The sequence below is a fragment of the Humulus lupulus genome, chromosome X, assembly GCF_963169125.1.
Source record: "Humulus lupulus chromosome X, drHumLupu1.1, whole genome shotgun sequence".
NCBI lineage: Eukaryota > Viridiplantae > Streptophyta > Magnoliopsida > Rosales > Cannabaceae > Humulus > Humulus lupulus.
The window spans coordinates 264,456,083-264,472,679 of NC_084802.1; the positions used below are offsets into that span (position 1 = coordinate 264,456,083).

General features: G+C 40.2%; 1 protein-coding gene across 2 annotated transcripts in view; it reads right to left on the bottom strand.

Annotated features, from left to right (window-relative positions):
• Positions 1-674: 674 nt before the first annotated feature.
• Positions 675-16,597, bottom strand: part of LOC133805175 (phosphatidylinositol-3-phosphatase SAC1) — a 40,782-nt gene continuing 24,859 nt past the window's right edge. The window contains exons 10-16 of one of the 2 annotated variants that reach the window (XM_062243284.1): positions 15,977-16,361; positions 15,700-15,821; positions 15,347-15,454; positions 2,611-2,820; positions 1,789-1,980; positions 1,540-1,651; positions 675-1,173 (exon numbers count right to left, since the gene is read on the bottom strand). In XM_062243284.1, coding sequence (XP_062099268.1) covers positions 928-1,173; positions 1,540-1,651; positions 1,789-1,980; positions 2,611-2,820; positions 15,347-15,454; positions 15,700-15,821; positions 15,977-16,361 — 1,375 coding nt within the window. In that variant the 3' untranslated portion in view covers positions 675-927. Of the gene's footprint in view, positions 1,174-1,539; positions 1,652-1,788; positions 1,981-2,610; positions 2,821-15,343; positions 15,455-15,699; positions 15,822-15,976; positions 16,362-16,597 lie in introns of both variants that reach the window. The other variant, XM_062243283.1, reaches the window with a different exon arrangement.

The window sequence follows — 16,597 nt, forward strand, 5'->3', positions numbered from 1 at the left end:
ATATTTTTCCTTTACTGTTATTATTTCTTAAAATAATAAAAAAAAAAAATAGATATAAGAGTGCAACATTTTAAAAACATTTGGTATATACTGCCAAAAAAAAAATTTAGGTATAAAAGTGCAACCATTGAGTATATTTACCACAAAAAAAGATTGAGTATAAAAGTGTAATATTTTGAAAACATTAGGTATTTTAGCCGCAATTTACTCTAAAAAAATCATGTAGTTTTTAAATAATATTAACAGTACAATTTTGATATATCATACTACAAAAAGAATAAATATTGAGTTAGAAAATTATATATCAACAACACTTGAAAAAAATAAAAATAAAAATTACTTTAAAATAAAATTAATTCAACAAAATTAATATAGATACACAAGAATATTAACATCATATGCTTAAAAAAGATAAATTGGACACTGTAAAATATAATAAAATAGAAGAATCCAAAAAATAACTATTTTTTTTCTAACTGAAGAATAAGGGACTTTTATTACTTATCAACCTAAAAGGAGGCCATTTGATGTGTCATGTTAGTACCTTCCAAACTTTTTACTGTCAAAAAACCCACCCCATATTTACAGCTTTATTACAAATGTGTTGTGCTTTTTGAAGTTTCATTTATTTAACAATTAGAAAGAGTGCCACTCGAACCACAAAGACAAATTAGTGGAAGGAACCATATGAAGTGCATTACCTAGCATGTATCGTACAGTTTCCAGTAGCGTTTGAATTGTTACTGCTAATTTTTATACAAGCATGACCTCCCATACATTCTAAGAATTGACAGGAATGAATAACAAAACCTGAATATTACAACCGAAAATGTTCTTAATTTAAATTTTCTTGAAGGGACTGGTATGATTTCTTTTACAACCGCCAAAACATATAAATTAATTCTTTCTTTTTTAAGTGATTTGACTTTAAGCTCTTTGCAGCTGATCTTCCCCAACGATCCACCTGGTCAACCAACTTGGATCTCCAGCAAAGGATCTACGCCACAAAGGGCTGATCCCGAGATCGGCACCAATTTGTTCATACTCCTTGAGAGCTGCTTCCATCTCTTCTGTAGCAGCATCGTCTACAATGTCTATTGTTTCCATTCGAAGAACATCAGCATATTGCTGCTCCTGTTCAGTATCATTTTGGAAAGGTTCCATGGCAGGTCCCTACATATTCAATGCATATAGAACATGTAACAATCCCAACTACAGTATGAAAAGAAGAAAACTCACAACGCCCTTGCAAACTTCAAAACCAGTACGATTTTAATTTAGGCAATTAAACATCATGTACCTTTTCTTTTTATGCCAAGTGTAGCCTACCAGTAAAGCTTAATAGTGTACAGACACTAAATAAAACACATGCATTCGCTACTTAGATGTGTATAATTATGCACGGCGAGTGTAGTGATGAGTTTCTTTCATCCATATTTTATTCCCGTTAAATCACTACTTTCTATATATAGAAGAATATATATATATATATGAACAGACAATATTCTAAAATTATAATTGTCAAATTATTCAAGTTACCTCGCATAGTTCAGCATAGTGCTTATATATTTCACTGTTTTCATCCTGATCGCCAACTAGAGTTCCACCATACCACCCATTAGCTTCATCCACCGATGACATTGCCAGATACCTAAAAGTATAAACTATTTATTAAGATACTTTATAATATACACTTTCTTCTTTTCTTTTCTTTTTTTTTTGGCTGAATTTACTCCATAGGCTAAAAAAAAGGTACGTGCATGCATTTATTTTATCTTCTTTAAATACCTGTGAATGATATCCTCATCATTGCCATTATCACCAGAAGAAACCCAATATTGGTTACGGAAACAATCAACTCCTTTCTCATCTGTGGATTCACCATTAATAGTTTCTCCTGAGATGACTTTTGGGGAAGAACCATTTTCTTCATACTTTCTCTGACCAAATAGCCAGTTTGGGCTTTTGAGCTGTATTTCACTGCCCCCAAAAAAAAATGTTGGTATAGTGACAATTAAGTCCTTCAGTCAAGTTTTCAGGCACAAAATAACAATAAATTAGTAACCACTGGCCACCCATGGTTTTTCCTAAGGCCAAGAAGCAAGAATTATTAGTAACAAAATGAAAAGGAAAAAGAAAAATCAAAGCAACACACCATAGAATAGGAAAAAAAAAAAAGAACTTGCAAAAATCCATTACTGGTAACAGCATGAAACTCTAATATCAATAAAATTTGAAAAAAAAAAAAAAAAAAAAGAGTAGATAAATCAGCAAAAACTTGAAGCTTGGAAAAATATTTAAGCTTAAAACTTGAAGACTCTTTGCATCTAATTATCAGATAGACAGGATGGAAAGACATAATAAACTGAGATCAAATGTATATATGACAATCTACGCATCAACAGAATGAGATTCCACACTGAAAGCTGTAATTCAACATTTTTTTAGTATCATCCCGGGGAAGCAAATTAACAAGAGACATAGCTTAAGCACGTTAACATCACTCGAGCAGAAAAGTGTATGCCACACACAAGCACACATTCAGGGTAATCAAATGCCAAATCAATAACTGCAATATCAAAAACCACTTTTAGGAGAGAAGGTTATTACGCTGCATCAGGTGCCACACCATAACTTCCTGCACCCCCGCCTGGTCTTTGATTTGGTTCACGGCAAAGCCTTACATTCTTTATAGAACTGCAAGTTCTTCCAATCAATTTATCAAACGATGTCAACTTCATGCGTAAGAAATCTTCTCTGCAAGCTGGAATAGGGGATAGAGTAACTCCAGCTCCCACATGCTTGCTGTTGGTTTCTAAACTGAAATATAAAACACAGCTAATTTTTAACACAAAGGAGATACTACAAAATTAAACAAGAACATATTTTTTTTCTTAAAATGATTTTTTTAAAATGTTATTGTCCATGTGTATCTGTAGAAATATTAGAAAGTATCAGTTTCTTTCTCTTATGGGAAACCGACGAGTTTTTTTTTCTTTTTTAATATTGTAATTACCTATTTTCTAGAGTTAATTAGTTAGGCTCCAGATTCTTTAGTAATGATTGTTTCTAGGACCTAGGGTGGCTGTTTTACAGCTAATAGAATAAATGTAATTTAATGTATATTTTATTTTTCCGTTTTCTCTCGTTCTGTACTCAGCCTATTAAAAAGGCTATTTTCTTCTTCAATAAAAAACAGAGAAAATATTCAGAAAACATCTTTATGATATCAGAGCTTGCCACTAAATCCTAGCCTCTTCTCTGCCACACCTTCCCAGTCCTCACAGTCAATCATCAATGGCTGCTCCAGTCAACTCATCATCAGAAATCCAATCTCAGTCAAATCCGACTGCCACCAATCCACTTCTTCCTGTCACAAATCCTTGTCAATTTCTTGACAGTTCTACTCTCCCAATCACTTGTCACAAACTCAGCAGCCACAACTATCTTCCAACACAGTCAAAATTGTCGATGGATTCCTCTCCAAAGTGATAGGGACTAGATCTATAAAAATATCAGATGATCTTCTCCTCTCATCTGTTCTCTTTGTCCCTAAATTAAATTGCAATCTTCTCTCAGTAAGCAAACTCACTAGAGATCTTAATTGAATGACTAAATTCTATCCAAATTTTTATGAATTTTAGGTTGTGGCCTCGGAGAAGGTGATTGGCAGTGCTGAAATACATATGGTGGACTCTATATATCAAGGATTCTCCTACAAATAAACAAGTTCAAAAATCAAGTTGTGTTTTCCATTCCAATTTAGAATCTCTTTTCAATTCTGTGTCTATTTCAAATGAAAGTCTTGTTAAGTTGTGGCATTTTCGCCTTGGACATCCAAGTTTTGGTTATCTTGAAAAACTAATTCCTCTTTTACTTATCAATATAAGACCAAAAAAATTTCATTGTGAAGTTTGTCAATTTGTTAAACATACTCGAAATATTTAATTCCAGCATTTCTTACAATCTTTCTCTATGTACATATTGACATTTGGGGACCCTCAACGATAAAAAATATTAATGGATCTAGATGGTCTGTATCCTTTATTGATGATCACACTAGGATAGCAGACTTTTCTCATGAAAGAAATATCAATAACTGCTTCTATCTTTAAAATTTTCCATTCCATAGTTCAAAATCAATTCAAACAAAAAATCTAAATTTTGAAAACTGACAATGGAAAGAAATATTTTAACTTCATTCTTGGTCCATAAATTGTTCACATTAGTTCATGTGTTGACACTCCGCCACAAAATAGAGTAGCTTAGAGAAAAAATAGACACCTTGAAGTTTCTAGATCTATCATGTTTTCAAATCATGTTCCTAAACAGTTTTGGGGGAAGCCTTACTCACATCCACCTATCTTATAAATTGTATGCCTAGCCAGCTATTACAATTCAAAACCCAAAGAAATCTGTTACTAGCAATTTTCCCTCATATCTCAGTCTTCTCATAACTTCCACTCAAAGTCTTCGGTTGTACAACTTTTGTCCATGTTTAAGATCCAAAAGAATAAAACTTGATCCAAAGTCTCACAAATGTCTCTTCATCAAATATTCCAACACTCAAAAGGGGTACAAATATTACTCTCTAGTTACAAAGAGGGCCTATAACACTATGGATGACACATTTTTTTAACATCAATCTTTCTTTCCCAAATCGGGCATTCAGAGGAAACATTCGAAGGAATATCATCTTTGGGAAACTCTTTAGGACCATCAGACTACATTTCCTCAACCCAATGTCTTGACATATGAGCATCAAATTGCTCGAACTCAACCTGTGTTATCACAGTCAGCTGGTTCTTCCTCGCCTTCTTCTTTGCCTATCCAACCAGATCTTAGTTCAAAAAACACAACCAGCCTGTCCTTCTCACTTCCTATAGCCAGTCCGACCTCACTTCCCTCCTCAGAAAATCCAAACACTCTTTCAAACTCACCACCACCTCAACCAGCTTGTCCTTCTCACTTCCTATATGTATTTTATATATTTCTGTGTTATTGTAGTATAGTAGTAACATTTTTAAAATTTTAAATTTTATTTAAAATAATGTTTAATAGTTTAAATAATAAATATTGTGCAATATTTTAATTTACATGTACTTTACGATTTTTATTTAAAAAAAAAAAATTTAAATAAATGAGTTCTCCATGGGAATTCCTCGCCCCAATAGGGGATTCCTCACCCCGCCTCTGACGGGAAATAAGCGAGGATGGGGTAGGGACGGGGATTAAATGGGAACGAGGACGTGGGAGCACTCCCCGCCAATTCCCTGCCCCGTGTGCTACCATGGAGTTAGCTGAGGCCATCGAGGCCAACCAAGCTTTGGTCCGGGCCCATCAAACTGGCCCAAGTAAAGTCGGCCCAACCTGACCCTTGGGTACGTAGCAAGTGTCAGGGTCGAAGGGTACCTTCTATTCGTCTTCGTCCAAGTCGTCTTCTTCGCCCACTCCCACAACGATTTAACGACTGCTCACTGAAGCTGAAATCCAGGACCAGAAAGCACACCCGGTGTGCTTTAAGTGCGAGGGCAAGTGGCATAGGGGCCACGAATGCAAGTTTCCCGGGCTCTAGATTATTATTCTTCAAGATGAGGACTCGGATGAGAGTGAGAATGATCCCATTGAAGAGTCCCTGGGTTTGCCCCCTCCGACCACGCCGGAAGCCCAATTGGTCGAGGTTACCCTCAACTTTGTGGTCGGATTGACATCTCCTAAGACAATGAAGCTCCTCAACAGCATCAATGGTCACGAGGTGGTTGTCCTCATTGACAGCGGAGCCACCCACAACTTCAATACTTTTGAGCTAGTTTCCAAATTGTCTCTGCCCATTTCTTCGACTGATTCGTATGGTGTTCAAATGGGGACGGGTTAGTCAATCAAGGGAGAGGGTGTTTGTCGCGCGATACCCCTCGTGTTGCAGGAGTTGGAGTTTGTGGATGATTTCCTTCCATTGCTTCTTGGCAGTACCGATGTTATTTTGGGCATATAGTGGTTAGAGACATTGGGAGGCACTTACCATCATTAGAAAGATCACATTGTAAAGCTTAATGTTAGTGGCAAGGCCATCATTCTCAGAGGTGACCCTTCGTTACACAAGACCCGGGTATCTCAAGTCTATGATGCGCCTTCTCCAACATGAGCGCCACGGGGTTTGGGTGGAGTTGGGTTGTACGACTGGCATCTGACGTTTCGGCAAAGTATCTGAGGCCATGGCTGGTCTATTACAACAGTTTCAGTCCGTGTTTGAAGTGCCTACATCCCTACCGTCGATCCACAGCCATGATCATGCAATTCCTTTGCGCGAGGGCGCTCCACCGGAGAGTGTGCAGCCTTATCGTTATGCTCAAATTTAAAAGAATAAATTTGAGTGTTTGGTTGGGGAGATGTTGGCAGCCGGTATCATTCAGCCAAGTACTAGTCCTTTTTCCAGCACGGAGCTACTGGTAAAGAAGAAGGATCGCAGTTGGCGTTTCTGTGTTGATTCCCGTGCTCTCAATCGTGAGACGGTGGCGGATAAGTTTCCCATTCCAGTCATTAATGAGCTCCTCAATGAATTGCAAGGGGCACATGTGTTTTCCAAGTTGGATTTATGATCGGGCTATCCTCAGATTCGTGTCCAGGCAGCGGATGTCCACAAGACAGCATTGAGAACTCATGAAGGCCATTACGAGTTCTTGGTCATGCCGTTTGGGCTTACCAATGCTCCTGCCACCTTCCAGTCACTTAAGAATGAGGTTTTCAAGCCGTATCTCCGCTGCCTGTTCTTCGATAATATTTTGGTCTATAGTTCGGATGACGTGACCAGTGAGAAACACCTCTCCGTGGTTCTACAAACCTTAGCAACCCATCAGCTGTATGCCAACTTAAAGAAATGTTGTTTTGGCCAACGTAAGTTTTGGAGTACTTGGGGCATATTATCTCAAGTGAAGGGGTGGTCATGGACTCTTCCAAGGTCCAAGCTATGTTAGATTGGCCGATACCCACTACACTCAAGGAGCTCCAAGGATTTTTGGGCTTGACGGGGTACTATCGGAAGTTTGTCGCGGGCTACGGAGCATCACACGACCCCTAACGGACCAGCTCATAAATGATCAATTTGGTGGACCAAAGCAGCCACTCAGGCGTTCCACGCCCTCAAGCAAGCCATGACTTCAGTTCCCGTCCTTGCTCTTCCAGATTTTTCTAAGACTATTTTAGTGGAAACCAATGCTTCGGGGTTGGGCATTGGGGCGGTCTTGATGCAAGAGGGTTGGCCTCTTGCCTATTTCAGTCAAGTATTGAAACCGAGAGCCCAACTTAAGTCTGTCTACAAAAAGGTACTTATGGCCATTGTTCTCACTGTTCTTAAGTGGCGGCCTTACTTGTAGGGGCCTTACTTATGGCCATTGTTCTCACTGCTCTTAAGTGGCAGCCTTACTTGTAGGGGCGCAAGTTCGTTGTGCGGACTGACCAACAAAGTTTAAAGTTTTTGTTGGAATAGCGACTTGTCTCTACGGAGAACCAAAAATGGTTGGTTAAGCTCCTTGGCTACGATTTTGAGATTCAGTATCGTCCGGGTGCGGGCAACCGCGCAGCTGATGCCTTGTCCCGCGTAGGTGTTGTTGAGTGTTCGATGCTTACATTTACTTCTTGGGTGGATTGGGATGTAGTGGCACAAGAAGAGCCACGTGACAATTTTTTAGCTCCAGTGCTTACTAACTTGGTAGCGGGTAAGGAGGTAGCGGACTTTGCAGCTGAGCGGGGGCGCCTAACATACAAGGGAAGGCTGGTTTTAGCTACTACTTCCTCCCTTATCCCTCATTTCTTGAGGGACAACCACTGTTCGCCGATTGGAGGCCATTCCGGGGAGCCTCGCACTAACCAACGATTGTGAGGAGATGTGTACTGGGTTGGCATGAAACGGACAGTGACCGAGTTTGTGCAACAGTGTCAGGTGTGTCAACGCAACAAGCATATGGCTATGTCTCCCGCGGGTCTGCTGCAACCGTTGGCGCTACCTCAATGGGTCTAGTAGGATTTGACTACAGATTTCATTGAGGGATTGCCCAAATCTGAGGGAGTAGATACTATATTTGTGGTGGTCGATCGCTTGAGCAAATACAGCCATTTCATTCCTCTCAAGCATCCTTTCAACGCTCGAATTGTGGCTGAGGCAAGCTACACGGGGTGCCTCGCTCCATAATTTTTTATCGAGACTGAGTGTTTCTTAGCCATTTTTGGGAGGAGCTCTTTCGCTTGCAAGGCACAGTGCTGCAGCACAGCACCGCCTATCACCCATAGACGGATGGCCAATCCGAGATGGTTAACCGTTGCCTTGAGACATATCTTCGTTGTTTCACTTTCGACCGCCCAAAGGTGTGGGCCAAGTGGTTGTACTCCTTTCAAGGTACTTTATGAGCGTGATCCTCCTCTCTTGGTGCGCCACTCGGTTGGGTCCACATCAATCTTGGTTGTGGACCAATGGCTGGAAGAAAGGGACTCTTTTGACTTGAAGATGCACTTTTTACGTGCTCAGCAAAAGATGAAGACTGTCGCCGACTCTTCCCGTCGACATGTTGAATTTCAAGAGGGGGATCAGGTGTTCGTCAAACTCAAGCTCTACCGGCAGTATAGCTATCCGCAAGACCGAAAAATTGGCAGTTAGGTACTATGAGCCATTCAAGGTACTGCATAGGGGCAGTGGCCTATCGTTTGGACCTTCCCACCTCATTCGTTGTTAACCTCGTGTTCCATGTGTCCCAACATTAGGTTGTCATGGGTGTTGCCCATTCTTCTCCAACTTTGCCTTCCATCTTAACTACCGATTTTGAGCTCAATGTGGAACCCGCAGAAGTGTTGGATGTACGCTGTCATTCTACTGATTTTGGACATCAAGTATAAGTGTTGATCAAGTGGAAAAACTTGCCCATGCTTGAAGCTACTTGGGAGCTCTTTGACACCATCCGCTTTCAGTTTCCCTCCTTTGACCTTGAGGACAAGGTTAAAGATTTTGTGGGGGGGATCCATTTCACTTATGCTAGGAGGGGGTCAACGGGCAAGCAGTGGGGTTGGGTCTCTTGTATGTGATAGACCACCAATACGTTACACATATGCTAGGCGATCTGCTGGTAATTAGTGGGCAGAGTTGGGATTGGTTATTTATGGGAATTAGTAATTTTTTTATTTGCTGTTTCTATTTTGCTCATTGTCATGTTTGGTATGTTTAGGAAAATAAATGGGATGAGAAAGAAAGGTTAGGGCATGTCTGATATTTATGTAATTGAGTAATAGCTCTTGGGAGAGAAACCAAGTCTTGAATATCTTGGGTTGTTTATTTCTGATATTCAATAAAAATTGTCTCCCTTATTTCCTCAATTCAATTTTGTTTCTCTAAAATTTTGCTATTGGGCACTTCGATACACGATTAGTGTATCAATTGGCGATGTCTGTCTAACAATCCCATGGTGACTAAGATGGAAACCAGAATGGAAGTCGTGGAAGGTTTGGTTACTGCCGTTCAATCTAAATTGGCTACCATGAAAGATGAATTGCAGCGGTTACCAGTTCTGGAGCAAAGTGTGGTTGCCTTAATCGGTCGTTTGGATCAATTCATGACCACCCAAGAAGAGCGTCGGATGCAGCCAGTGGTGGACACCCGGGCTCAATCGTCGGTGTCTAGAGCAACACCCGATGGGAGTCCCGCCGTCCGTCCGCGGGTGTCGAGCAATCCTATGCACACAGGTGGCAGCGGAGGGCCAACCGGTGGTTCTTTTTCGGGACGCAGCGGCTCCAGCACCGAGGTGGGATATCCAGCCTCGAAGCATCGAATTGTCTGCTTTTGATGGCGACAATTCAGACGGTTGGATTTTGAAGGCCGAACGATATTTCTCTCTTCATCGCCTGACTAATGACGAGTGTCTCGAGACAACGATCACTAGCCTTGACGGAGAGGCACTCAATTGGTTTCAATGGGAAAATCGCAGACGTCCCTTTGTCTCTTAGGGTGATCTGAAACGACAAATGATTCGTAGGTTTAGGCTCCTTCCATCCGGATCGATGTATCGTGAACTTTTAGCTTTGAAGCAAGATGGATTGGTGCGTGAATATCGAAAGCGATTTGAATTGCTTGCGTCTTCCTTGGACGGTATATCAGAAGAGGTACTAGAATCAGCTTCTATTAATGGGCTTATATCTGATATTAGGCATGGAGTAACTATATTGGGCCCTAATGGACTTGAAGAGGCCATAGAGTTAGCCCACCATATTGAGACTAAAATTCTTAGCCCAACAAAGAGCTAAACCAGCCACAAAAGGCCCTTTCTCTCGATTTAATGGGTCTCCCGTGGGTAGAACTTCCTTCTCCACTCCACCACGTTTGACAGCCATTAAAGAAGAGGGTCGACTACAAGGTTCTGGGTTTCGCCGATTGTCAGAATCCGAGCTCCAACAGAGAAAAGCTAAGAGTTTATGTTTCAAATGCAATGAGAAGTACTCCCCTGGCCATCGCTGCAAAAGTAAATAACTCCAAGTCATTGTTTTGCAAGATTTGCCTTCCAGGGATAGTGCCCACGAAGCTAATGTAGCTAATCACCTCGCTACCAATCTAGGTGTCGAGCACTTGGAAAATCAGATGGTAGAAGTTTCTCTCAATTCTTGTGGTGGGCCTCACATGCCCGAAGACCCTGAAATTGGCAAGTTGGGCAGCAGCCTGTTGTGGTCTTGATCGATAGTGGGGCAACCCACAACTTCATCTCCAACATCCTTATTCGCACATTGGGCTACCCATTACTGCCATGGCCTCGTACAGTGTGGTACTGGGTACTAGGTACTGGGAAAGCAACGCAAACTTAAGGAGTTTGTCGAGGTGTGGGTGTCACTTTGCAAGGGATAGAGATTGTTGAGGATTTTCTTACCCTAGATTTGGGCAACACAGATATTATACTGGGCATCCAATGGTTGGAAACGCTGGGGTAACACACATCAATTGGAAAACGCATTCAATGAAATTCTCGGTGGGTAATACAGCTGTCACATTGCAAGGTGATCCAGCCCTTCACAAGACCCTCGTGTTGCTTAAGTCCTTGATGCGTTCTATTACACATGACGACCAAGCTCTGCTTATTGAGCTTGGAGCTGTAACGGTGCAGCCTGGTGGAACTACTGAAGTTCTGACAGAGATTCACGATGTGTTGGATGCGGCTAAGGATGTGTTTGACATGCCAATGGAGCTTCCACCATTATGTGGCCGAGAGCATGCCATTGTTCTACGAGAGGGTGCGTTGCCTATTAGCGTACGCCTTTATCGTTATCCTCAAGCCCAAAAAGATGCTATTGAAAAGTTAGTTGGAGAGATGTTGGCTGCCAGTATTATACAGCCAAATACTAGTCCCTTCTCGAGTCCCGTGTTGTTGGTCCGTAACAAAGACGGAAGTTGGAGATTTTGTGTTGATTATCGAGCCTTGAATACTGAGACAGTACCTGATAAGTTCCCTATTCCTGTTATCGATGAGCTTTTAGATGAACTACATGGTGCAACTATTTTTTCGAAGCTTGACTTGAAATCCGGATATCATCAAATCCGTGTTCAGCCGTCAGATGTACCCAAATCTGCTTTCCGTACTCATAAAGGGCATTATGAGTTTCTCGTGATGCCATTTGGGCTCACCAATGCGCTGGCCACATTTCAGTCATTGATGAATGAGGTATTCCGTCCCTTCCTTTGTAAATTTGTCATAGTGTTTTTTGATGATATTTTGGTGTATAGCCGCAGCCTAAGCGACCATGTTCAGCACCTATCCATGGTCCTTCGGTTGCTGTCCAAACACAAGCTTTATGCCAATTTCAAGAAGTGTTCATTTGCTCAAGAACGATTGGCGTATTTCGGCCACATGATCTCTGGGGAAGGGGTGGCGATGGATCAATCCAAGATACAAGTTATGTTAAATTGGCATACACCCAAAAATAAAAGAGAGTTACGAGGATTTTTGGGACTCACCGGTTATTACCGCAAGGTTGTCCAAGGGTATAGCGAGCTTGCGTGACCATTGACTGAGCAATTGAAGAAAGATAAGTTTGGCTGGAATAAAGTTGTAGGGGTCGCCTACGACTCTTAAACAGGCTATGACTACAGTACCAGTATTATCTCTTCCCGATTTTGACAAGTCATTTGTGGTAGAAACCGACGCGTCAGAGTATGGTGTTGGGGTTGTGTTGAAGCAAGGCCAGCGACCAGTGGCTTTTTACAGTCAAGTTTTGGGTCAACAAGCTAGGTTGAAACCGATATATGAGAAAGAGTTGATGGCTATTGTTTTTGCTGTCCAAAAATGGCGCCCCTACTTGCTTGGAAGGAGGTTTGTGGTGCACACGGACCAGAAAAGTCTCAAGTTTCTGCTGGAATAACGTATTGTTTCTCCGGAATACCAACGTTGGATGGCCAAGCTCATGGGATACAACTTTGAGATTCAGTACAAGCCAGGAGCTGGGAATCGAGTGGTTGATGCTTTATCGTGGGTCAATCAGCCAATGGAATTTCAAAATCTGCTTGTTTCTCAAGGTATTGATTGGGTGGCTTTGCAGCAAGAGCTTCAAAAGGACACTTTTCTAGCTAAAATTATCTTTGATCTGCAGCAGGGAAAGAAAAGGGCTACTGGATTTTTGCTAGAACATAGGCAATTAATGTATAAAGGGAAACTGATGTTATCTAAGGATTGCTCTATCATTCCTATCATTTTGCGAGAGTATCACAACTCGCCACTTGGAGGACATTCAAGTGACGATAAAACATGGAAGGGATTGGCTCTGATTTTTATTGGTTGGGAATGAGGAAAATGGTGGCTGAATGGATTCGTGATTGCGATATATGCTAGCAAAACAAGTCTATGAATATGTCTTCTGCTGGTTTGTTACAACCTATAGCCTTGCCAACACTGGTTTGGGAAGATTTGACCATGAATTTAATAGAGGGGTTGCCTCGTTCGCATGGTATGGATACTATCTTGGTGGTGGTTGATAGGTTGAGTAAATATGCCCACTTCATTCCACTCAAGCATCCTTTTACTGCTCGCATGGTCGCTGAAATATTTCTAAAAGTGGTACGTCTCCATGGTATTCCGACTTCTATCATTTCAGATCAAGACAAGGTTTTTATGAGTCGCTTTTGGCAAGAGCTTTTCAAGTTACAAGGTACGATGCTTAGTCATAGCATTGTCTACCACCCCCAAATTGATGGACAATTTGAAGTTGTGAATCGTTGTTTGGAGACATACTTGAGGTGTTGCGCTTCTGCATAGCTGCGCTCTTGGATATTGAGTTGAGTAAACATAATAGAGGGTGGGTAGTTTGGTAATTGTTGAGTTGGTTAGTGGTGAGCTGATATAGTTTCCGAGTGAGAGACAGGGGGTATGCTAGAGCTTGTATTTGCTTTCTTGCATCAGGAGGGACCCAGGCTCTCGAATACCTGTGGGTTGTACTTGGTGTTTCTGCTTGTTTTCCTTTTTGGATTGAACAACATCTCTCTCTCTATATCCAAACCTACTGCTATTTGTGTATTGTTCCATTGCTCTAATTCACTTGCAGGTAGTCAGAGCATATCAAACGTATGTTGCTTATGGGAAACTAACCCCTATGTACTGAATCCTTGTCTCTTCTCTTGATCTAGTTCAGATTCCTACAAACATACATGCAGCCTTAGAAGATCCTACATGGAGGATTGCAATCAATGAGGAAATCAATGCTCAGTGAGTTACCTCACAGAAAGCAGGCAATTGGTTGTAAGTGAATTTTTACCGTTTAAGTATAATTTAGATGAGAGTATCAACAGATTCAGGGCTCAATTGGTCGCCAAGGGGTTCACTTAATCATATGGTGTTGACTATCAGGAGACCTTTGCTCCCTCCGCCAAACTTAATACAGTAAGAGTTTTGTTATCTCTTGCTATAAATTGTGATTGGCCCTTATATCTATTGGATGTAAAAAAATGTCTTTTTAAATGAGGAACTCAAATAAGAAGTCTATATGGAAATTCCACCAGGATGAAAATATACTTCAACGGCCGAATGGTGTGCAAAATTCTCAAATCTTTTTATAGCCTAAAACAGTCACCTCGGGCTTGGTTTGATAGATTTGCTAAGTCAGTTTTTAGACATGGATATACTCAATGCCAGGCTGACCATACCTTGTTTGTGAAGTTCTCTTCAACTGGGAAGCTGGCAATTCTCATTGTCTAACTGGAGACGATTCAAGTGAAATTTTAGATCTCAAAAGACTTCTTGCATCATAATTTGAAATCAAAGATCTGATATCAAAGATTAGTGGGAAAACTAATCTTATCCTCTCTCATACTAGACCTGATATCGCCTTCTCTGTCAGCGTGGTAAGTCAACATATGCATAGTCCTTGTGAGGAGCACTTGGAAGTAGTTTATCGTATTCTAAGGTATCTAAAAATGACACCAGGTCTCATTTTGCACTTCAGAAAACACAACAACCGAGACTTAGAAGTTTACACAGATTCTAGTTGGGCTGGAGAGCTGCCCGACAGACGGTCAACCATTTGTAGTCTCAAGGAGTAGTGCAGAGTCGTAATATCATGCTTGGCCTTAGGTATATGTGAAGGGATGTGGATTAAAAAGTCGGTGAATGAGTTGAGGATTGACTATCCCGAATCCTTCAAAATGTACAATGATAGTCAAGCTACCATTAGCATTACTAAGAACTCGTTCACCATGACAGAACTAAATATGTTGAAATAGACAGACACTTCATTTCTGAGAAGGTGAATTCAAAGTTCATTAAGCTAAACTACATTCCTACAAAGAAACAGATTGCCAACATCCTAACAAAGGCCCTACCTAGAACAAGCTTTGAAGAATTTAATTTCAAGCTGGATTTGTATAACATATACAACTCAACTTGAGGGGAGTGTAGAAATATTAGAAAGTATCGGTTTCTTTCTCTTATGGGAAACCCAAGATTTTATTTTCTTTTTTTAATATTGTAAACACCTATTTTCTAGGGTTAATTAATTAGGCTCCAGATTCTTTAGTATTGATTTCTTCTAGGACCTAGGGTGGCTGTTTTGCAGCTAATAGAATAAATGTAATTTAATGTGAATTTTATTTCTCTTTTCTCTCGTTCTGTACTCAGCCTATTAAAAAGGCTATTTTCTTCTTCAATAAAAAACAGAGAAAATATTCAGAAAACATCTTTAGTACCATTTATAAAATAGAATTAAGACCTACGAACATAATCTACACATAATATGCAGAAATTTAGCATTTTATGACTAACTCATTTGTAACTATTAAAAACATGAATAAACACTTTCATTATAAATTCTGATAACAGAAAACAGATAGGCTTACCACCTATCAGGAAAAAGGTCGTCTCCAATCCCAGAGACATGAAGATAATAATCAGAATCAAGTTCCCAAAGAGCAGGTTTCCCTTCCTGTGGTTTGAAGTAACCCAGAAACCTGGTAAAATCATGAAGTACTTTTAGTTGTAAGATATAGTATAGAAAGAAAAGAAAGACGCAGAAACTATAAGTAATTTGTATTTTATAAACTTTTAAGAACTAAAAGTGGTAATGTTAGAAAACAAGAAGCAAGTTAAAGCAAGATTATATCAAATCTGTCAGTAACCACATTCATTTTGTTAGTATGAGAAAATAAATAGTAGTATAAGAAACTCTAATGAAATTATAACGAGGAAATCATACAGATTCATCGCATCTTGCTTTTCACCATCAGTACAAGTATTACTGTAGTATCGCTTAATAGACTTCAGAAATTCTCTTGACTGGGTCGTGGCTCTCCATTTTCCCTGTCTCTCTGTGAATACCTAAAACACCAAATGTAGCAATAATTAAGGATTGGAAACAAAAAATAATGAACAAGAAAATATGTTGAATCAAGCCATACATTCAAAACGCAAGTGGTGTTTCATAGAAAAAGCAAAACAAAATCACAAAAGACAATTAAGTTGGATAAGCATACAGTATTATGAGCTTCAGAGCCACCGTATTGTTGTGCAAGAGCATCACCCATGCTCTGGTACATATCCATAAGAGCTGCAGCAATAGTACTATCAGGATCCACTTTAAGCATGTCTGTTAAACCCATTGCATGTAGTTGGCGACCTAAAGCCGCAAGACCATAGGCATATTGGGCAACATTTGTTCGATCCAAGCAATCGATGCAGTTTGTGCGCAGAACCCCACTTTGAAAACATGGTGCTTCACTATAAAAGGTGTCATTTCTGCTCTGTTCACCAAAACCAAGTTGTCTGTCTTGATTGACTGTAGAATTAAGAGTCTCATTACTGCTTCCAAACCTTGCAAGATCCCCAGAACTAGCTCTCAGGTCTCTCAAAGAAGCATCCCTGTAAATTAAAATGTAAGACAAAATGAGTCGATAAAAATTAGATGAGAAAACACATGAGCAAATAAAATGGTAACAGAACAAGCCACCTATTTACTCCTCAGCATAGTAACAGGTACCTTGTCTATGGCACATTTACAGGCTTTATGTTAAACCACTAAAGTTTCAAAGAACTAATTAGATAATGTAAAGTTTATATTTCAAAATAATCTCGTGTGTTAGTAAATTCAAAAGAAA